Source organism: Phalacrocorax aristotelis, chromosome 5, assembly GCF_949628215.1.
Source record: "Phalacrocorax aristotelis chromosome 5, bGulAri2.1, whole genome shotgun sequence".
NCBI classification, from domain to species: Eukaryota; Metazoa; Chordata; class Aves; order Suliformes; family Phalacrocoracidae; genus Phalacrocorax; species Phalacrocorax aristotelis.
The window spans coordinates 62,144,430-62,167,016 of record NC_134280.1 but is presented as its reverse complement, the minus strand read 5'-3'; the positions used below and the strand labels follow the sequence as shown (position 1 = coordinate 62,167,016).

General features: G+C 42.3%; 2 protein-coding genes across 4 annotated transcripts in view; one reads left to right on the top strand and one right to left on the bottom strand.

Moving 5' to 3' along the window:
- The first annotated feature begins 1,097 nt into the window (after positions 1 to 1,097).
- On the top strand, positions 1,098 to 19,334 carry TCP11L1 (t-complex 11 like 1). Of its 3 annotated transcripts, none has more exons than XM_075094899.1 (10): positions 1,098 to 1,170; positions 5,543 to 5,708; positions 8,118 to 8,250; positions 11,357 to 11,477; positions 12,028 to 12,248; positions 13,338 to 13,474; positions 13,921 to 14,117; positions 14,478 to 14,659; positions 15,324 to 15,496; positions 15,710 to 19,334. In XM_075094899.1, exons 2-10 carry the CDS (start codon positions 5,555 to 5,557, stop codon positions 15,943 to 15,945), a joined length of 1,554 nt encoding a protein of 517 aa, XP_074951000.1. In that variant the 5' UTR covers positions 1,098 to 1,170; positions 5,543 to 5,554; the 3' UTR covers positions 15,946 to 19,334. The 3 variants fall into 3 exon arrangements, with proteins under 3 accessions (XP_074951000.1, XP_074950999.1, XP_074951001.1); XM_075094898.1 differs by lacking the exon at positions 1,098 to 1,170 and adding an exon at positions 1,655 to 1,801; XM_075094900.1 differs by lacking the exon at positions 1,098 to 1,170 and adding an exon at positions 2,116 to 2,269.
- Positions 19,335 to 19,336: 2 nt separating this feature from the next.
- Positions 19,337 to 22,587, bottom strand: part of CSTF3 (cleavage stimulation factor subunit 3) — a 51,862-nt gene continuing 48,611 nt past the window's right edge. The window contains exons 18-21 of the mRNA XM_075094895.1: positions 21,719 to 21,872; positions 21,226 to 21,320; positions 21,038 to 21,098; positions 19,337 to 20,033 (exon numbers count right to left, since the gene is read on the bottom strand). Of these exons, the coding sequence (XP_074950996.1) occupies positions 19,831 to 20,033; positions 21,038 to 21,098; positions 21,226 to 21,320; positions 21,719 to 21,872 (513 nt within the window). The 3' untranslated portion in view covers positions 19,337 to 19,830. The remainder of the gene's footprint in view (positions 20,034 to 21,037; positions 21,099 to 21,225; positions 21,321 to 21,718; positions 21,873 to 22,587) is intronic.

Sequence of the window (22,587 nt, the reverse complement as noted above, 5' to 3'; positions counted from 1 at the left end):
TAAGCTAAAACAGCTCCATATTGAGGAATTACCAGGGAAGATGACTTTTTTCCAGCTGAAAATCCTACTCCATATCCTGAACTCCCATTGACTCTCCTGGGATGGCAAAGATATTCTGGATTTTTAAGTCAGTCTGGCTTTGGTTGTCATAGAATATGCTGTCTATGGCTAGCTGTCTTCATCCCTGCAGTGTTTTACTGTCTGTCTTGTTGGTGTCACCAGCTGTAACTGGAAAGGAGCTAGAACAAATGAAAGGCCTTTGGGTTTTCTTATGGCTGTATATTTTATCTGTGTCTTGTCTACAGTGGAAATCCCAAGCTGTGCAACACAGGCAATCGCAAACAGGGAAATACAGAGCACAATCAAACATCTAATTTTGACTCTTGTGGAGTTATTTTTGGGATGATGCCAGCAAAACTTCTTGAGAGTTACTGCTGCAAGAAATCACAAATTTTGTTCCATATGCACTGTAGATAGAGCTCTGTTTTCTTTCATTTTGGGGGGAAGGGGGGAGAAGCTAGTTAATTAGCATCAAAGGTAATTTAATCATGAAAACAAAGTAGTAATAACTTACAAAGCCATGTGGTGAGCTGTTTTTAAAAAACACAATCTTGCTTGAGATAATACTCTGTAATATCACTAACTCTTCCATCATTAGTGATGTCTGTGGCCACTGGTTATTGCTTCTCCAGGGTACTGCCAGAGAAAGTGGAGGGGGCAGCTGAACCCCTTTTCAGTAGTTTTTTTTCTTGTTGTTCCTAGTTTTAACTGAAAGCTTTTAATTATAAATGCCCTTTCTCAGAAAAAGTGGCTTAACCCACGCTTTAAAATATAGGGGTGGAAAGGCAGTTTCATGTTAGTATTTCTGATCATATTTTTCTGAAGATACTTGTGGTGTTGCATTGGTTACACTTCTGCTGAAGAGGCATTTCCTTTTTAACTCCTGGCTCTACGGGCTGTCTGGGCTGACCTCACTGGTAAAAGGGTGAGATTTCTATCTTGAAAATGAGTTCCTGCCTATGGGCATCGCCTGCTGGAGTTCTGAACTGCAGCTAGGGCTGCACTGTATGAGTCACTGGCTGGGCTTTGGTGCCAAGCTTGCTCTCAGGCTACTGAAAAGCAGTCTGCAGAGAGGAACCAGGCAGGAGGGATGGTGGGGAGCGCTTGCCGGTGGGTACAAGGCAGGGCCAGCGTGGCCTTTTCTCTGCTTGGGTGTGATACGGCTCAGCTAACGGTACCTAACGTTTACATGGGCCTGGTGCTCACAGTGTGAGCTGGGGAGGGGCTGTAAGCGAGTGCAGCCCACCGGGGTAGCAAGCAAAAGCCAGGGCTTTTTTCCCTGGTTGCTCTGGGCCCCGAACAGCGCCTTCCCTTGCTGGGTGGGTTTAATCTAAGCAAGCCCCGTGCGATAGGGGCGGACGCCTCGGTGGCTGTGTTGGAGTCCCGGTGGAGGCCATCGGCCTTGCTTCGGCGCAGCTGTGAGGGCTGTAGGGAGCTGCTCCGCGCTTACTTACACAGAGGCAACCCCCCCCCAGTCCCTCCGAAGCCGCGGCGAGCCCTAATACCGAGAGTGGTTGTGGCGCGCTCGGCGCGGAGGGCAACCGTGCAGCCCCGCGCCCGCTCTGGGGGACAGAGCCCCGCCCCCCCAGCACGGGGCGGGGAGCGGGAGTGGGAGCCGGAGCCGCTCCCCCGCTGCTCGGCAGCCGCTGCGGCCCGGGTCCCCGAACCGCACCGAGCCGGCGGCAGGGAGCCGGGGCCGCCCCCTTAGCGCTGGTGGCCGCGGCCCCTTCTCCCAGCGGCGGTAAGGCGGCGGGGCCTGGGCTCGGGAGGCAGCCGGAGGCGGCGCGGAGGTGCGGGGTTGGGCTGGGCTGGGCGGCCGCTGGGCCGCGGCAGGTCTGGGGCGGCGGGCAGGGCTCCGGGCCCGGCCAGGCTCCGGGCTCCGTGGCTGCTGGCGGGGCTGGGCCCGGGCCGCCCTGCCTCCGGGCCGCGCTGGCGGGCGTCCGGTGCCGGCCGAAGGAGGACGTTACGTCCCCGCTTCTCTCCGTGCCTCGCGCGTTCGGCGTCCGGAAGAACACCCAGCCACCCACCCCCGCCAGCCCCCCGCAGCGCTGCAGGGGCCCGGTTGCCGCGTGGGCCGCTGGTGAGGCGCTGTGGTGTCTGCGGCCGGAGTGCCGCCGCCACCCCGGCTGGGCAGCGCCGTCGAGCGCCGTCCAACTTGGGATCCCGCCTGGAAGTGTTGCAGGAGAACGGGAGCCCTGCGCTGGGGAGGGTAAGGGGTGGGAGGTAACATCGCTGCTGTGAGGTGGGGTGTTCTTGCTACGATACCCGGTATGCTCGCGCTTGGTAGACCCTGCCGATGGAGCAGGGCTTTCAGGGCAGGTTGCAGAGAGGGGCAGCAGCAGCAGTTCACAAGTATCCATTTTAATTTAGAAGGGGGACAGGCGGTAGCTTCACCACACGGAGCTGAGGTGTGGCTTGCCTTTTAGTGGATTACAAGGGGAAGTAGGTTTTGATGCGGCAGGTGAAGAGAGGGAAGAAGAGAGGGTTCAGTGCTGGAGCACAGCTTGGAGAAAGCTGGCCTTCAGGGCTTTGGCCTGCAGGTAAGGGGGTTGCCGAGCCTTAGCCTGTGCAGAGCAGTGGGGCTGCGCTTCGAGTTAGGAGGAACTGCCTCGCTCTTGTGCGTGCTCCGTAGAAGTACAGTGAAGTTTAATGCAGGTGTGCATCAGATAATTTGAGGACCTTCGATGAAAAGAACCTGTGGAAAATACTTTGTGTAAATTTTAATTTGTTGTGTTTTCTTTTGCCCTTCTCCTTTTATTAAAAATAAACTGAAGGAAAGTGCCACGAAGTAGACTTTGTTCTATTAAGAATGAGAATTGTTTCTGTGAAAGGAAAGATGATGATCATGCTTTTGGAAGAGGTATTGTCAAGCTTTTATTTACCTAGTGGAAAGAGGTTTTGTTCTAGATGTGTTCTGGCAAATAATAGCAGTAATCCAGCAGAAAAGAGTAGACTATTGCAAACTAAAGAACTAAACCAACAAGTGTGCCTGTTCTGCTGAACAGTCATTCGGTAGAATGGCCGAGGAGTTCTTGTACCCACTTTCCACAGCTGAAATAGGACTTTTTTTTTTTTTTTAGCAAGTGGTAGTTAAATGAAATTGGTTTTTTTGAGACTAGCTCTTGAGCTGCTGTTTTATGGAAAGCAATATTTTAGGATGTAGTCTGCTTGGTGGGCAAAGCTGAGGGTAGTCGTCATGAGACTGATTATCATCTTGGCCCTGCCATTTATCTTCTGTGAGTCCTCAAGCACCTTAACTCACACCTCAGTTTCCTCTCTGTAAGTAAGATATAATATTTCTCTATGTTTCTAAGGGTAGTGAGGATGAAGTGCAGTGAGAGATTGCAAGGCACTCTGAAGTGTCATGTGCATTAAAGACATAAGTGGGTCTTAGTTGAGTCAGCTTTGCTCTTTGTATTTTGACTTCAGAAGGATGCTTTGTGGAAGGGAATGGGTAGGAAGAACAACCGTCTAGTCTGGTTGAATGAATGTAGAATCCTTTATGGTAACACTCTTATTCTAGCCAAATTCAACAACATATTTCCCTCCTCTGCTTAACTAGTCTTATAATTTCTATTGCAGCTGTTGCTATGATCTTCCCTATTAACTGCTTCTCCACTGACAGAGCTACTCATCCTCTTGCTGCTAGAATGTTTGCAGTAACAGAACTTTTGTCTGCTAGACCGGAGATCCGCGTCTCCTGGAGCACGTCTCTGGTTTCCCACCAGTGGTTTCCACTGGTTTCACACTTGCGTGCTGGTTTGGTCCCTTGCATTACACCTAGCTGGAGGCTCTCTCTGCCATAGTTAAAAGGGTGGCAATACGGCTGCAGCTCTGCACAAGCTACTGCTTCCTTGTGCCAGCTGGGATTGTCTGTGTGTGCGAAGGGGGAGATGATCAAGCCTTTGGGGCAGGGCCATCAGTGGCTCTGCTTCAGCTAGAGGTGGGGACTAATATATGGGTGTAACAATATCTGTACTGATGTCTTAGTTTTCCTATGTAATTAATCCCATGCTTTTTATGCTTTGTTTTCTTTTCTAAAATAGAAATTACACAGTGCTGTGGAGAAGTGTTGCATGTTGTTGTGTATCTCGTGCATCTAGCAAGATGCTGATCCTGAGTCATTGCTGTAGAACAAAACCATTTCTTGTATGCACTGAGCTTTCCAGCTGTCTGGTAGAATCACATTGTTGTAATCAATTTAAGCGCTGATGGAGTAGGGTTAGTTATTACAGCTGTTGTATGAAAATTTAAAAAATCTCAGTGCTGCATTTTATATTTGTACACTGTTGCTTGCTTATGCTGCGTCCTCTTCAAGTGTAGTCTTTGATGCTGCAAGTATTTTTTCCTAGTAGCTGTGGGGTGCCTCCGGAGGCTGTATCTCTTGCTGAGAGCTTGTTTCCTTCAAATTTTGAAAGCAGGGATGGTGGGATACCAGGTGAAAGAGGAAGTTGTTGGTTTTCCAGGAGCCTTTTTTTTTTTGTTGGGTTTTTTTTTTGAAAGGCAGACTCTTCCTGACTTCCCACTTCACTGAACATCCATGTTATTTATTGAGTTAGAGACATCATATGCTCTTTAATAGATTTTTTGTAAAGTTGAAGTCTGAACAGTACCTTCTTGTGTGATAGAGAGTTTTCGATGGTAATATGTGCAGATTATGTTCCTCAGAGAGACATATGAATATGGAATAATGGTGAGATGCTTTTTTAATGGTCCTTTTTTCAGTGTAACTCTGGGTACACTGCAGGTATCGGTGATGTAATATAAATCTTATTTAATATCTAATGTTTAATAAACTAATATTTTAAATACTGTAACTATGTTCTATGCTGTCTTAGTGTTTTTGTTGGTTTTTTTTTAAATAATCCTCATTTTATGCATAAATCCTGACTCTTGCATGGAATGAAAATGTGGGGGTAGAATTTTGTCTTAATTTATCTCTAGTCCTTTTCTTGCTTCTTAATGCATTTGGATGGCTCAGAGTGAAAACTTCTAAGTTCTGAGCAGTTGGAGGAGATCATAGTTCAGGAGTACGTTAAGTTCAGAAAGTTTTTTCATTATGTAGTGGGGAAATGTCTCATTTGGCATGATCTTTTTGTAAAATATGTTTGTAGTACTATTCTGAAGGTGTTTTTCACTGCTGTTACAAGCAATGCTAGGAAAGAAAATAAAATATATATTTTCTCATCTTTATGCATTACGGCGAGGGAACAGTTTCAGAATTTTGAGGACTTGTTAGGAATGCAGATTAAGTAAATGGTAGCTGTGTTGAAAGCATCCCGTTTTGTGTAAGATGGGAAGTGAGTCATTGAGTCCAGGTCCCCTACCATTATGGGAATGACGTCATATAATTCCTCATAAGATTTCTTTTATTCTTATTTTTTTCTTAATCAGGAGAACTCCTGGTGATGTTTTCCCACTCAGGCATGTCAACAAAAGGCTTATTCATTTCCTTTTTCATCTTTTTCCTTTTTCTGAAAAGAACCAACTGAAGATGTCTCAGAATCCTGACAAGCCACATTCAAGTGAAGAAAAGTCCAGTGGTTTGGACGATGGTCAAGAGGAGAGCTTAGACAACCCAGATCAGTCTATCAGAAAAATAATACGACAGAGTGCTCCAGGGTCACACAGAGATGATACACCGAAGTGTAAGCAAATCTGCTTTATTTAAAAAAAAAAAAAAGTAAATGCTATTTTTTTTGGTGGAGACAATCATGGCATTTTATAGCATTCTGTGCAAGTTTTGACTGTTTTGCAATTAAATATTGTGTGACTCCTGATCACTTGCTTTTACTTTTACTTTTACTGTTTGTAACACCTTTCCCCCCATTTTTTTTTAAGTACTTAATTGTTCACAATGACCATGTTGCTCTGAGCCACATGTATCTCAGATACTTTCCGTGTCTGCACTCACGAAAGGGATAAGCACTACTCTGGTATATTCCAGCTAAACTATTGCTGCTGTTTGCATTATTGGCTGAATCTTCTGGATTGTTGCAGCCTCTGTTTCTACTGCAGGGCAAGGAAGGCTGTTATCAACAAAGTAATGTCCTGTCACCCCCCTCTCAATACAGATGGAAAGTTGTATATTTAATCCTTACACTAGTTTTAGTGTCAAGCAGGACTGCATGTTTTAAGTTTATTCCTAGGGTATATTTTTCTTTGTCATTCTGCTTTTAACATGAGAAGCTGGATGCAATATGGCTTCCGATTATTTCTGACAGATCTGTAGATAAAACCAAGGGGAAGTTTCTGGTCCCAGGGGTTCAGTTCAAAGAGGCAGAATTGCTCAGATAACTAGTTCAAAATTTCTGTAGAGAGTGTCTCAGCGTGTAACATTTTATTCGTTGCATTCTTTTTATTTTTTAATAGTGTTCATTATTACTTGAGGTTTAGTGTTTTGTTTAGTGTCATGTTACACAGAGGAGATGTTCTGAGGGAGCTTATGTTCTTACATCTTGCTGGTTGCCTGGTAGGAAAGGAGGTGTGTTTGTGGGGAGAGGCTGTGAACACATGGAAGTAAAATGCATAGCACAGTCTTGCACTGCATTGTACCACAAAGAAGTCGGTCTCAAGCCCTCCCCTCTTGTAAGGGAGCAGATCTAATATGAGAATGAAGTAACATGACTTAAGAGCATTCTCTGGTAAATGAAAGAGTCTTAGCTTTTAGTGCATCCACTGCTGGAGTGAAGTCATTTGGCTGTCTGACAAGAGCACTCTCATTCAGCTGTGAACTTTGTTGTCCTGCTGGTTCTCAGAATATCAATCCTTGCTGTGTTCCCAGAGTCACTGTGCAAGATTAATCTCCAAGCACAAGGAAATAAGGGTTTAAGAGTGCTGTGAAAAGAAAAGAGCAAGCTAATGATCTAGCTGCCTGCTTTTTCTCAAATACCTGGACCAGGGAAGAGCTGTGGTGCTTCTCCTAACTTTTGTCAAGGCATTGCAGGGCACCCACAAGCACTGCTTGCTCCAATTCTAGCACAGCTAGGAGGAATCTTTATCAAAAAGAATCAGTGGCAAAAGGTTTCAGTTAGCTTTAGTGAGGATGGGATTACTCACTAAACAGCATGGCTCTTCTTTGGTGGCCCTTCCCTTGCCACCTTCTCTGCCTTTATGTTGACTTGTTTTTAGGCCTGTGACACTTCCTGCTCTACAGTGACGCCAGTAGTGTCTCAGGAGAATGTTACGTAGTCCAGAACAATTAAGAGTTGTAATTCTCACTGCATCCAGGAAGCAAATTAAGTTTTCTGAAATTATCCCTGTTGCTCTGCTACCTCCTTGATTTCTACAGTCACCACTACCTTTGTCTCGTGCCTGATGAAAACTGGCCTGTTTTTTCAGGTTTGGCGCTTCCTCCTACTTGCTTGTATGCCCAAGGGCCCAATTTGAAGCTGCTTGTTCATCCTTGTCAGTCCCAAATGCCTGCTAGAGGAATAAGTCTTAGGCATTGGTGCTGGGACTAGGTCTTGATGTCCTTTGTCACTCGGATGATGGCCTCTGGGGAAAAAGAGCTTGGAGAAGTGCCAGTTGCACTGGAAGTAGAATAATCAGCTACTAGTATGTTAGTGCTTAATGTTAATGGTGGTTTGTTTGCTGATAGCTTTAGGGATGAAGTCACTTCCTTGAAAAATATAAAATTAAAATGGCAACATCTGCACAGTAACTGGGGAAATAGTGCGGTGAAAATGCTAGTATTTTTAACAATTTCCTCCTACAGTATGGAGAAAGATGTATTAAGCAATCCTGAAGAAGTTGGGGTTTTGGTGTGAGGTTTGTTTTTGTTTTTAAAAAGAGCTTGATGGAACTTGGAAGCAATTGACATACTGAGCCCAGAATATCAACTTGGGTTCACTCCTTTGTTTCCTGTAATACTCCAAATCTGCGTCATCCACCAGATGGGAAGAGGAAGGGAAGGAAAGGAGAAGAATCTTCAGATGTTACTGTCTTTTGGCCCTTTGTACCGTCAAGAAGGTGGAAAGGGTCCAAAAATATTAGCAGACTACTTTTTTCCACAGACTTTTATAGATAACTGCCTGACAGTTTAATTTATGTTGCAGCTAGTCCTCCTCGGCCTGTGTCAATAGAAGAGCTCATGGAAACAGCTAAGGGAGTAACCAACATGGCATTAGCACATGAAATTGTTGTTAATGGAGACTTCCAGATAAAACCAGCTGAATTACCAGAACACAGGTAAGATTGTTACTGAACAGATAGATAAATTAAATTTGCATTCGTAGAACTGCGGAACAGCTCTAGTGGATCGGGTAATGGCTCTGGCTAGTATCTTGTCTGACAGTGCCTGACATGAGATAGGAAAGAACATAAGAAGAATGTAAGCATGCAGTTCTGCTTCCTCAGAAACGTGTGTGCATGAAAGTTGAACTTCTTGGAGTAGTTGTTTGAGCATGTGTGGTGTGGTTTCTGTTGGTGTCCCCTTGCCCCAGGAGCCTGAGACTCCAGTCTTCTCAATACCCACGCGTAGCTGCAGATGCAAGTAGTGCTCTTAGCATCTTTTAAGCTTTCTCCTCCTGTGGGAGTAAGATGAAACTGATCATTTTAGCTTTTTCTGAGACTACTTTCTGTTTCTCCAGGGATTTTTTTTGGGAAGAGATTCCTATGTTTTATTAGGTTAGTCCTAGTCCGTTCTCCTTTTAGGTTTGAAGTCTTTCCTTTTCTTTCTGACCTACAGTAATCATATCCCCTGCTGAGAGGGGAGAGGGAGAACAGAAAAGGCCTTGATGTCTAGTCACATATTGGCCTGCATAGCTGACCTAGTCCTGTCGACAGATGCTTCATCTGTTGCTCCTTTTTCTTTCACACACAGAGAGATGTGGCTGACAGTGTGTTTCCTGGGTTAATTTGTGAAAGATGAGTGCATATTTCATGGAAGAAACTTGGTCCACATTGCAACCAGTGTTGCCCGTAGGTGTCTACGTTTCAGAGAGACCCCAGAGCACATTACCTTCACGGGTGCTGCAAGAGAATATGCTATGGGTGGCTCTTAGAAGACTGGCATTGGTTGTCTTCTGTAGAAAGTGGTCATACTGAGACAAAAGGTCTGATGCCTGTCTCCACCAAAACAAGGTGACGGTGGTTCCCGTTAGTGTTAGTAATGAGAGGATGTTGCTTGGAACTAGAATCATCCCTGACTGAGAAGGCAATAATGGGAACATTCCCATCTTCTCTCCTCACCTGGACTATTCCTGTCTTTCCAGCTCTGACACTAGCATATTATACCAGTGGTGTTTTATCAGTGGCTGTAGACTGCTGAACAACAGTAACCAAAGAAAACATGCTTGTATGATTAAATACACTGAATCTTATGGTCCTGGCAGGAATTGCCTTTGAGTGGGGTTGAACGGAGCAGATGAGGGTCTTTGCTATACTTTTTTCACTTCTCTCAGCCTCTGAGTTGGTAGGAAACGGAATTGTGGCCCTCTTAAATGCTGAGGACAAACAACATTTAACTGAGCTAGCACAGGACAATAGACATCTGTTGTCCATCAAGACTCGTATGCTTTAGAGCTCAAGCAGTGATTTGATCTGCCTCCTCCGCACTGTCTTTCAGTGTCTGCCTTGTCTGTTAGGCAGACGCTGGCAGTGTGGTCTGATTCTCCTTTGTGGCCTTACTTGCAGGTCGCATGCAATTCATGTGTGGTCCCATGAACCGGGACCTGTCCCTAGCCTGCACAAATTCTGCCTCCGAAGGAAACATTTGGAAAGTACACCTGAGACACGTAAAGCTCATTCTCCCCATTCTACGTTATCTTCTCTGTCCCAGCATTTTTTGGGGGAACTTCCATCAGGTGTACTTCCATCAGGTGTTTTCTGCTCGGTAGTTGGCTGAGTATAAATTCTTCATCTAAAGTCCCACAGTTAAGAGAGTGTTGTTCTATTCAGTGTCCACTTCTGTTCCTTCACATGAACTTGTCATGTGAAAATGTGCTGTGATGGTGGATAACTTTTCTGGTGTGCCTCAGTGCCATAAAATTAATCTCATCATTTTTCAGGGAAGAAGGATTTTAGCATTTTCCATCTTTTCTTCTTTTTTTCCATCATTTCTTCTTTCCCGCCCTCTTTAAAAATATAAGAAAAAGGAGGGAAGGAACTGGGGACCTATGCTGTACTTTGGAAAGTTGGATGCTTTTGCTCACTGATGGTGAGCAGTGGTGGTAGTTGTTCACCAGAGTGGCTGATTTGCATCTCTTCACCTGATGACAGAAACAGATGTACTGCAGAGGTGCCCTTGCCCACGAGTGCCGGAGGTTTGTGATGGGCCAGGCCTGCTTTGGTACAAGATCCCTGTATTTGGCTTTTGTGAGGGTTTTGTGTACAGCTATTTGCCACCTAGAAAAGAAAGAGCAGTCCTTCACATTTTGCTTGAAGAGGGACTCTGGAAGCTTCCTTGGATTAAATGTTTTGTGTGTGTGTATGTGTACAGCTTCAAGTTCCCCGCAGCGTGAGTGTACATGTAGGCAAGTGGCCGGAGGAGAAAGCAGTTGTGTCTGTGTTTGCAGTTGCACACACTGTCAGTAGAGCACGTATTGCCTGGTCTTAGAGGGCCACGGGGCATAAGTGCCTCTGGGCGCTGCCTCAGCTGCGCATGGAGTCAGAGCCCTGGGAATCTGATGTTTGTTGTGGGCACTCTGTGCGCGCCTGTACGTGCCAGCATTTTACTGCTTCGGTGTGAACAGGAGCCTACCTGCTGAAGAGGAATAACTTTCAGTATTTTGAATTAGGAATTGGTACTGAAGCAGTGGGATTAATTTATTTTTTTACACAAGCTGAGCTGAGCTGGGCCTTTTTCTCAGAGTAGGCTCAATATTTATGCGTTGAAACGCAGAACCTTTTATGTCAGGGAACTTACTTCATTTCTGTTGGATTTACTTAATGAATTTTACTTAGTAGAACTGCATTTCCTCAGGCTTTTGAAAAGGAGATGAATACTGGTCTTCTGAAGATAAGCTGTAATTTTTTGTAGCTTTTTTTTTTTTCTTCCAGTTGTTTACTTTAGAGGTAGCATATGATAGATACTTTCGAAGGTTTTAATTTGTATCCGCCTTTGCTTGTACGTAACCCTTTATTATGATAGAAGCCATTCCAAATCCTGTGTCCAGTTTTTCTTGCTTTTCTGAGTAACTAAAAATGACAGATCTCTTCTCTGCTAATCATCATATATTCATTATTACATTATATTAATATTATTACATGCTGTTCTTCAGGAGCTGCAGGTTATCTATGTAAGGTGGTGCAGAGGCAAATATCATTCTTTTTAACTGGTCATATTTCCCCACAGCTTAGAAAAAAAAGTAAGGGATATTGTGCATAAAGCTTTCTGGGATTGTCTGGAAGCTCAGCTAAAGGAGGATCCACCAACATATGACCATGCAATTAAACTATTGGGAGAAATTAAAGAGGTAAGATGGTGTGATATCAAGGTAACTTACTGGATTTGTGTAGCTGCATTGATATAAATGGGCAAAAGTGACTGAAGTTTGGCTTTTTATAAAGGATTCTCTTGATCTTTTTCATTACTGTATCATTGTCTGTGAACATATAAAAGTTGTATAACCCCAGAGGAGAAATTTGAATGTAAAAACAAATGCCAAACCTTGCAAGACGAGTAAAAGGTAAGTAATAGTAGTTTCATAACTCCAAGCTTCCTTCACGTTATGACAGTTGTATTAGTTACGGAATCAGTGAGATCCCCCAACACTGGGGTGACAAAACCAAGTACAGTAGGCTTAAGTATGATCTATACTACAGAGTATTTACCACTTAGTAACTTCAGTGCCATACAGAATGAGGTGAAACACTTGGAGCTGGTGAGTAGTTGGGTTAAAAAAAAAAAAAAAAAGAGAGAGAGATTCCACTTGTAAAGGGCAATTAGTTTAAATAAAAAGTGGTTCAGTAACTGTTGTCTTTGATATGTAGAACTAATGCACTGTTAAAAACTTTCCATTTCAGAATCTCCTGTCTTTTTTATTGCCTGGCCATACTAGACTGAGAAACCAGATTACAGAAGTTCTTGATCTGGATTTGATAAAACAGGAAGCAGAGAATGGGGCCCTTGACATTTCTAAGTTGGTCGAATTTGTTATTGGGATGATGGGGACTCTCTGTGCTCCAGCTCGAGATGAAGAAATTAAGAAACTGAAAGATATTAATGAAATAGTTCCTCTGTTCAGGTACTGAAATTGTATTTATTAATCATGTTGAGAGTCCCTTAAATAATTTTAGGGGGGGGGGCCTTCCAGCAGGGCAAGCTACAAACCTTTGTAGAAAAAAAGAGTGATGGGGAAAGGGATATAGTTGTGGGTGTGAAGGGGAGAGATGCTCCAGAAGTTTTTAAGAAGGACCATCATTGTTCTGGTGAATTGGAATATTTGTCTGGCTCCTGCATGTCAATGGAAAACATTTTCGTAAATACCAAATGCATATTAGCCTTCAGATAGCAGGTGAATGGGCAGTTTGTATCAGAATTTAATATTGTCAACAGAAGGGAAGAAAAACAAGCAGGAGCATAGGAAAAAGGTATTATTGATCTCCAACCAATTCTTCCTTTCCCCCAGTTTGAGCTCTGTTTACCCCCATCCCACTCCCTGTATAATATCCTTCCAGTTCTAAAGGGAGTGTACATACCACGCCCGGGAGCACAGAGGCTTCTGCTTTGTCACCGTGTTCTCAGTTGAACAGCTCAAGGTTAAATTTCATTAACCTTGTTTTCTAATTTGATAAGCTTCCAAGAGTTCAGGATTGACTTGGCAGAAGTATTGCCAACAGGAATTATGTTGCTTTGAAATGAAGGTGCTTTTCTTTGTGTGGTTTTTGCGTGTGTGTTTTGTTTTATTTGGGTTTGGTTTTTTTTCCTTTTTTTTCCCCCCCTCTCTTGGGTCTGATTATTCACTTCCCACCGAGCCTGGCTTTATAGGCTACCGACAGAGATCGTATGCAATCTTGGAAATCCAGATGTCTTTTTATGTATTCAACATACAATATTGCACATCCTGGGAAATATAATCTATGGAGCTAGTAAAGTTAATTCCATGGAGGCTTTTTTACAGGAGAGCAATTTTTATTTCCTACTTGGAAGATGCACATGCATGCATGTACATGCCTGCTCAAGCTTTCTGTCTGTCTCATGCTCTTAAATTGTTAATGTTAATGTTTCCCATGCATGTTTTTGCTCTTTCCTTAGACAACCTGTAATAAATCTTGTAAGTAGTATCTCTTAAACATCTGCAGCCTTGAATAACTTTTTCTGTTTGTTTGTTTAGAGCAATTTTCTCTGTATTAGACCTAATGAAAATGGATATGGCAAACTTCGCTGTCAGTAGTATTAGGCCAAAATTAATGCAGCAGTCTGCTGAATATGAAAGAAAGAAGTTTCAGGAGTTTCTTGAGAAGCAGCCAAGTATGACTTTGTTCCTTTCTTTCTTCCCCTCTGACCTCCCAGTAAACTGCGTGTCTTTGCTTGTCGATCATGAAAATAAATCAGATTTTTTTGTAAGTTCTAGAATTCGTATGGTAAATGACAGCTTGTGCCCCAAAATCATGGTTTGAAAAAATCTTCTGGAATAACAGTTCTGCACTCAGTACACTGGAGTTTAGTTTCATTTTGCTACAGTGTAGGGCATAATTAGCTAGCATCATCTCACCTCCAGTTTCCTGTAGCTGTGTGGTCTTAGTTCTGGTTTAGATGTTCCACTTAATGCAGTAAATGAAATGCATGTCAATAACTGATATTATGGGTATGAGTAACAGTAACTAATGGGATTATTTAGAAATCATTGGTGGAAAAACCTAACTTTGAAAAGGAGTTTTCTTAACATTATTTTTTTCTCCCCCCCGCTCTTCCAGATTCTTTAGACCTTGTCACAAGGTGGTTGCAAGAAGCAGCAGATGATCTTGCAAAGCTGAGATGTAAAACGTTGCCTCCCCACTGCAGTGCTGATGGTGCCACTGGTGGAGCTTCCCCCTTGTGCTCCACTGCTGTACAAAATCAGGCCTATCTGAAGCTCCTAAAGTGGGATCATGTAAACAGGCCTTTTCCAGAAGTAGGTGTTTAACAGAAAAATTGATTTCTGTGCTTGTTCTACTTTTCTATTTCTGGGACATAACAGAAGCTGTTTGGATTTGTAACCTTGCACAAATACAATACTAAAACAGTCGTCTCTTCATTGGGAGCTTTTGTAGCTCCTCTAATGGGTACTTCTTTTTCAGTATTGAAACTAACTTAGTTGGAAAAGAGGAGTTAGTTCGTTTCACTTTGTTCCTGTTACTCACCTGCTCAGCATGCGTTGCTCTTTTCTGTGTCTTTGTCTCATCTTCACTGCTGTGAACAGGCAGGCATCACAGTGTCACTCCCAGCCCAGCGTTCTGACTCTGTTCTGTGCTGGCTTCCTCGTCCTTTGCAGACAGTGCTGATGGACCAGACCCGTTTCCAGGAAATACAGCTGGAGCTGGAGCAGCTCCTCCTGACCGGGACTATCCTTCTGGTCACGTTCAGCGCAGCAGGCTCGGTGCTTGTTGATGTGCCTGGATTTGCTGAGAAAATCAAAACCATTGTCAAGGTGCTGCTCACCGGAATGCATCTTCCGTGAGTATTGTATAATCCTTGTCACGCAGAGGCAGGTGTAGTTCTGTTTTCACGCTAGTAAATAATCAGTTTAAGCCTCTCTCTGGCCGTGGACTGCAGAATATGTAGAGGAGGTGATGAGGGCTCTTTATGAGCCCAGGCTGACAATTTTTATTCAGCTTACTCAGACAGAACTGTCTTTTCTTGCCTGTTCTTTTCTGATATGTACATGCTCCTTTTTTTAGAGTATGTTTTTGACACACGAGAGTGCAAGCAGCCAGCTGTGCTCACAGTTTGGGCCAGGCTCCCTCAAGGATTCGAGTGTGGTACAGTAAGCTGCTTGCAGATTTAGAATGATTGCTGCACACGTTATGGATTGATAACTGTTTTTTGCGTTAGTCAGAGCTGTCTGTGTAGGCAGAAAGTCAGCTCTTATTTGTATGGATTATTCAGGCTGGAAATCTGTAATGCTATCCTCCCTCCCTGTTTTACGTCTCAACTTTTCTATATTTTATTTTTTATATATGAAAAATAAATTCTTTATAGTTCTGGCTTTATCAGGATTATGCTTCTTCCATTACATTTGATAAATAAGGCAACTGTAATTGGATAGTTTACTTTTAAAGGGTGAGCAAAAAGTGAATGACTAGTACAGCTAAGTAATGCTCTAATCCGCATTCTCTAGCTCCTTTAACCTGCAGGAGTCTTTGGCCACCATCGGTGAAAAGGTGTGTGCTGAAGTTAACAGCTGCCTTTCCCAGCATGGGTTCACACCGTTCTCAGCTGAGAGAGAGATGGGACTTAAAGGACAAATCCAGGCAGTGGCCAATCCGGGGAACACCATATGCAAGCTAATAGGTAAGCTTTGACAAAAACACTGCTCTGTTCTTGAGTGACCACTCGTCTGTCTTTGTAAAACTGTTGGTGGCATGTCGTGCATGGTTTCCCATTTCATGTTTCCAGTACTTGCTCGCTATGTTCAGGCTTTCTGTGTTTTACATGCGATTACACTGTATCTAATTGACTGTCTCTTTTGAAAACAAACCAAAACCTTTGGTCCAATTTTTCCAGATTCTCGAATTGAAAAGTTTCTGGAGAACTATCTTGCATCTAGTCATCAGAAATCATTGCCTGCTGTTCCTGGAGGATTAGGCCCTATTCAAAGAGAGCTGGAAGAGATTGCTGTCAAGTATGTTCGTCTTGTCAACTACAACAAAATGGTCTTCAGCCCTTACTATGATGCAGTCCTTGGCAAAATACTGACTAAGGAAGAATCCCAACTTGTAGGGAAGTCAGAAGAATCATAAAACCAGTTTGTATGCTACCAATACGGTATTGTCAGCTATTTTTAAAAATTGCACCAATATTTGTCTAGGAAAACAGCTTTCCATGTAAATACTGGTTCCTTTTAATTCACTAGTGGTGACTGAAAACACATGAGGTGCAAAAGGGGTTCTGAAGTAAATGATGAATGAGATGCATTTTTAATGTATGTATGCAACCTGGGGAGGGATGTCTTGGTAGTTTTCTGGCTGCAGTTTTTAGATTTTTGAGCTGATGCTAGGTAGGACAAGTTTAAGAACCAAACTTTGTATTTAAGTAAGTGGCTCATTTTAGGGCATTTTACTCCAATTTACCGTGAGTTTAGTTTAATTAATCCAGAGCAGATAAGCAATGGTCCTTCCCAGAAGGGGCAATTTGGCTTTAAAAAAAAAATCTTACTTGAAAAACTTGAGAAGTCCTAGATAGGAGGAACTTTAACAGGCAAAAAACCAAGCCAAACAGCACTTTATTGTACCATTATGGTTAGTATGGTAGGCTACTAGTTTTTTCTGCATTTTACTGCATTTTTAATAGCATTTTTTTGCTGTTTACCTGCAAATGTTACAAAACACATAATATATTTTTGTAGCAAATTTTCTGGTTATTGGGTAACTGTCCTCTGCTATGTACAGTACTTACAAAGGTGGCAATCTTATAGATTGCAGCTGTATTTATCTCTTGTAAAGACTTCAGAAGGGCAGAGCTAAAATGTTTTGATAAAAGTGGCATTTCTTACCTATTTTTTTTTTGCTAGTAGTTTACTCCTTTTTATGTGAAATACTAATTTTAAAGTAAATCCTTTGCATTTTCAGAAGGTGGATTTAAAGTGTGTGAAATTTTAGGCTGAAAATTTTACTTGTTTTTTTTAAAACTACAACTGGCGATGGTTGCATATTCAATCATGTCTTCAACAATATCCAGGAAGTGCAGAGCACTATCGGAAGTATAAGTGATTTTAATGTACTGTGAGAAGTGAATGATTTAATGTTAGTTTGAGTATACAGGGAATATTTTCAGTAGAAGATTTTTTTTCACTTTGTAGAGGCATTCTCAAAACTTAAAATATTTGTAGGTTTTGAATTTATTTAGCTACGTGTTATATAGACAAATGTTCACAGAAGAGCTCAATGATCTTACAACTTTATTGCAATTTCAGACTCAGCTAGGAGGTAAGTACATTTGAAACTTTCCTCTAGTTGAGCACAGTGCTGTATTACAGTAATAAAAATCTGATGATGATTTTATGAAAGCAAAGTTCATAGCTGTAAACAGTGAGTGTCCCAAGTGCTAGACTACCCACAGTAGAATGTGTTGGCTTCTTTTAAAAATCCCAACCAGTTATGTAAAATAAAGGGCCCTTTTATTGCCAACATCCGCGTTCATTTTATTAATCAACCAGTCAACCAAAATAATAGACCTTCTAGAAGGTCTATCTTCCTTCTAGAAGGAAGCGGTTGATTATGAACCAGCGTTGATGCTTCCCTTTCCAGTTTGCCTTTAAATGTCAGTGTGGCTATAGCTGCACTAACTTTGAGTTTGGAGGAAGGTGGGATAAGTAAGACCTTTTATTCTGTATTAGCTTATAAAACAAAACTTTTCTCATTCATTACAAACCCTCTTCCCTGAGGGGAAAAAAAAAAAACAACACCAAAACCCCATGGGAGATCACTGGCTCAGACAAGTGATTTTTCTCTTGGCTAAATGGATTCAAATAGTAAAATGGACACCTGCCTTTGAATCTTTCTTTGATAACTCAAACATGAGTAGGTTGGCTAGCCAGAAAAAAAGAAGTTCTGAGTGTTTTTGGTGTGGTCTATTTCATTGTTTGACTTGGCAAAGGATACTACAGAGGTCTTCAAGATTGCTGCATCTGCTTACTGTACTTCGTTATTAGCGCCGGATCCACCTCAAAATACAGCCTGTAGCTCTGCAGCTCCAAAAAAATGAATTCAGTCATCTGCGTAACAAAAGAGCTACCACTAACATTATTGCTAGAGCTATAAATGAAGGAAATAACCAAGACAAAGCCGGTTTTGTTCTTGCTAATTGAGAGTTGCAGAAGTTATAAATGGCTGCTGTTATTTTATATTTCAGTATTGCCTAGAACCTGCCTTTAAAGGCCCCTGTGAATTATGCATACTACTAAAATTCAGGTGCTGTAGGGGATGATCTCAAGGATGTGGGGAGGAACACCACCATGGTGAAACAACATACTCAGGAAAGTCTTTGAAAAGTACATGACCGATGCCAGAGTGACTGGCACTGCGTTATCAATAGATAAAACTGTATGTGCTTAATCTAGGAGAGGGCTGCTCCCAGTTCTGGAATTCAGTGTCCGGATGTCCACGACGGCTAACTCCTCCCTGCTCTGCCATCAAAGCAGGGATTGTGCTGCCACTCGCGCATGCGTGTTGCTCACAGGGCGCCTCAGTAAGTCCCGTTTCTCCTCGCAGTAGGGGTTTGATCCTAAGGCTTCATGTAGAAAGAAGTGCAGTACCCGCACGTGGCTCCAGTCTCACCGCGGGGGTACACGCAGCGGGGACGAGTGCCTCCCTGGGTGGGTGGTGTAGGCCTTTCGACAGTAAAGATGTAAAGAGCCTGCAATAAATGCTGCAATAAATCACATTAGTGATTTTCCCAGGTTGTTTTTTTTATGACAGTGGTTGACAAATAGTTTGTCTACATCCTCTGTAAAAGACATAGCGAGATACGATGAAGTGAAGTGGCAAAGGAAAAAAGAAATTCTAGGATTGATGAGGCCAGACCCTACCTCCGCGTGAACACTTAAATGGTTATACATACGCTGTTTCACCTTTCAGTCCGGTAGGTAGGAGCGCTGATGTACAGCCATCGATGCTGCAGGTGCTGGGCAGGGTGTTCAACTTGTCGGGGTATCTGAATTTCCTGTAGTCCACGGGGGTTCTTACAGTCTTATCAGAGTGCAGTTCTGAACGGTCAATTACAGCTAAAGTATGTACCGAAACTGCTTCGGGAGTTCATGTAGTGTTTTGTTAGCTTGTTTGAAAATAACAGGTTAAACTATGTAGCTAATATAGTAACATTTTGCTTTGTACATTAAGTGGAAGACCAATGCAGTTATCCAGGAACAGACCGTGTTCGCTAATGCTCCTGGACAATCCACAATAGAAATATGTACCGAGTTTGTCTTATGATGCTGTCTTCTTTAAACAGTCATGGAATTAAAAGCAAAAGTATACTGTATCCTCTAGAAAAAAATGGAAAAAAAGCTCATTCTAATATGTATGCTCTGATCAATTTCCTGTGACGGTCTTATTAACATCGCTTTTGAAGTGGCTGAGTAATATTTAAGAAGTAACTTGTTGTGTTTGAATAAAACCAGAATGAGGCATGATGTTATGGATATCCTTTTATTTTAAAGGAATGTTTTTTTCCATTTTCAACTACAAAACAGATCCCATACATTCTGCCATAAATAAAAACGAACAATAAGGCAGGACACTACATGAACAAACTGAGAACAACTGTTTTCCAGAAAATGTGAATTAAAAATGCTTCACAAGTATAAGCCATCCAGTTTTTAAAATAAAACTGTTGAAAACCCACAAGATTTCAAGTGGTAGATGTGAACACCCTTGAAGAACAAAATGCAGTTTTGACATTTTGCACTTTTGGCTTTGAAAACCTGGTTTTGTTCAGAGCACATTCTAAGGTTGTTCCGGCTGTTTTCAGATCAAGAACCATATGGGAGAAGAGGCACCACAGTAACAAAACCATTTTCAAGATTTTTTTTGTTTGTTTGCAGCTGTCCCTTTTAAATGCTTGACTTTTAAGAGACTGACGGACTCAATGCAAGTCTTTGTCTGCCACAGTAGAACTCCAGACTTGTTTCACCGGATTCTCTTTTGCTGTCGTGCTCTGTAAATGTCGTGTACAGGGGGAACTACGGATCCTTTCTCCTCGTCATCGTCAGAATCTTCATGTGGTCTCTTAACAGCCTTATTAAGCATAGCGTTATTTTCCACAGGTCCATTGCCTTCCACAGCTATTTCAGGTAGGCCTCCAGTAATTATTCGTACAGCTTCATCAACAGCTTTAGAAAGAGAAAAAGATTAATGTAATTTGTGAAACTAAATTCCCTGATTAGAAACAAGCCCAAGAACAGGGACACAAAGACTGATACATTGTGGAGATCTGTGGAACATGAGATGTTTTCCTACCCTGTTCTACAAATATTAAGAATTAATTCTCAACTGTCTAAAACTCCAAGCTATGGCAAACACTAATGATAAAGTAAATGCTGCTGCTTCAGCTTGAGACCTCCCCATACACAAGCACTGAGGTCATTTGCAAGCTTAATAAAACAGGAAAGCCTGCTGGGGAGACAGGACAGCTAGTTCATCAGAAGGTATGCAGAGCAAGTCAGTCTCTGCTTATCAACGGAGAAAGCTTCAAAAATACCAGGTATAATTTGAAGAGATGTTTTATTTTCACTCTAAAAGAAATTAAATCCTAGCTTGCTTTCTCTCTGATCATTTGCTTCTTAAACTAACAGAATGGGTGAAAAGTAGCATATTATCACCTGCCATAGTTTACATGAAGCCTGGAGTATGGCTCTGTCCTGTTTTTGTATTTCAGAACTCTACCACCTTCTTTGTAGCAGCTCAGAAAACGCTGCTCTGGAATTACTCCCAAGCACCGCAACAACGTGCATTCAGAGTTATGCCTACCAATGAAGTTACCGAACTGCAAAGTTGTAACGTCATGTTACAGTGCTGCTAGAAATAATGCCTTGCTTTGTTTAAAGGATATTCTGAACATCTTTGTTTCTTTCTTGTAATGGTTACCACCAAAGCGCTATTAAAGTAGCAGGCAGTGATTTTCAGCTTTTTGACTTTTTCTTGATCTCCCCACGGTTAAAAATACAAACATTGCTATGTAGATTCCGACCTACAAAGGTGGCTGCTTCAGCAGCACGCTCTTAAATAATAATTACACAGCTGTAAATAGGGTCTGGATTTTAGACAGCAATATCCATATGTAAAACGAAGTCATATGCAGCACTATCACGGACTCCAGAGCGAACATGTAACTTACTGTCTGGCAGTTTGCATCTTCTAAATATCTCCATGAGCTCGTCCACTTGAACAAAGGGACCCTGATTTGTTACCCAAAAAAAAAAAAAAAGTTCAGAAGATGATTTTCAATGGAGTGTTATTGCGGTTCTGTCAAAACAGAATCTCTTCTACAACTTCTTGAAGTTTTCAGAATTAATTAAAACAAACCTGAAAACAAACAGGAGGTGGCAGGAGCTTCATGAGAACTACAGCTGCTGGTGGAACAGGAAATACACCGCCTGGGACGGGATGTAAACCTGGAGCTGTGGGAAACAAAACGGTATGAAGCCAGTGCAAGACAGCCAGACTTGTATTGCTTTTGCAGCATTACTTTTTGATGCAAGTAATTACTACCCTGTCACTTTTGCCTCTACTAATTACATACTGTTTAGTCAGTGATCTGAAGCCTATAAGCAGTGTGTATAACAGCTTATTACCATTCAGCAGACCCCAAACTACTCGTTCTTATTTCCATGTGACCTTAGTATTACGTAAAATATATATGCCTTTAGCAATCCAGTTAAATAACAGCCTAAAATTTAAGTACATGTTTAGATGACTGAAGCTCGGGAAAGTCTCTGTGATTAGGTTTGCTAAACACACGGGTTAGTAACTTGCCGCCAGGTGAAATATAACCACTTCCGACTGACGCCTGACTTACGTGCTAAGTGTCTTGGCTGAAATGGAATCATTTGCTGAGTGTCTGGTTTTGGATATTCAGGTTTTCTGTCTACTTCATCTTTGAGAACAGGCACGATGGAAGGTGCAACCACAGGGTCTGGAATTATAGCTGCCAGCTTGGCACGGGAGACGTCCTGCGAAAGCCAATGAGAGGGTACTGAGCTTGGCTTGTGTAAATTACAGAACAAAACATCTCTCTAGATCAGTCGCCTATTCTCACTTTGTTATCATTGTAATTTCAGATGTCCTCTTAGAAGACCATCTGGGCAGAACTTGCATGTTTTCATCAAACATTTTAGTCCTACGGTGTCCCAGCTGGGAGCGGAAACACTTGGTTTTGTCACCGAATGGGACCATATTTGTCATTTTTCAGTGGCTCCTTTTTTTTAGGTTAGAAAGATTTAGGTGAACAGGTGCAGGCCACTAGGCCTTCACAACTATCATTTCTCCCTCATTTCATTCCCTAGATGGCTATTAGCTGGAAGAGAAATAAAGCATAAGGCAGTCAGCAGGCTTGAAAAGCATCAGTTCAAGTAGGATTCTATTTTGGCACGTTACAAGCATTAGAAATGAGCCCAAGGAGTGCATCACGTTAGGTACGCACCACCTCACATACCTTTATCAACACATAGTCTCTTGTAAGCACACCTGTACCTTCAAAATAACTGTCCCGACTGCATTAGGAGAAAAGTATTCAGTGGCTCGATGTGCCTCTTCTTTCCACCTACTATCAGATTATTTACAACTGCATGAAGACCAAAAATTCAGCTGCTTTGCTACCTTTGTTGGCTTCCGTATTTTTCAAAAATCACTTTTCTGTGTAAGAAATAAATGGAAGCTGAGGCACAA

Excerpts from the sequence above, each read along its gene's own strand:
- TCP11L1 (XM_075094899.1), top strand. The coding sequence starts at position 5,555 with ATGTCTCAGAATCCTGACAAGCCACATTCAAGTGAAGAAAAGTCCAGT. Across the intron at positions 14,118-14,477 it reads TAAACAGGCCTTTTCCAGAA|ACAGTGCTGATGGACCAGAC; the intron begins GTAGGTGTTTAA and ends CGTCCTTTGCAG. Across the intron at positions 14,660-15,323 it reads CTCACCGGAATGCATCTTCC|CTCCTTTAACCTGCAGGAGT; the intron begins GTGAGTATTGTA and ends CGCATTCTCTAG.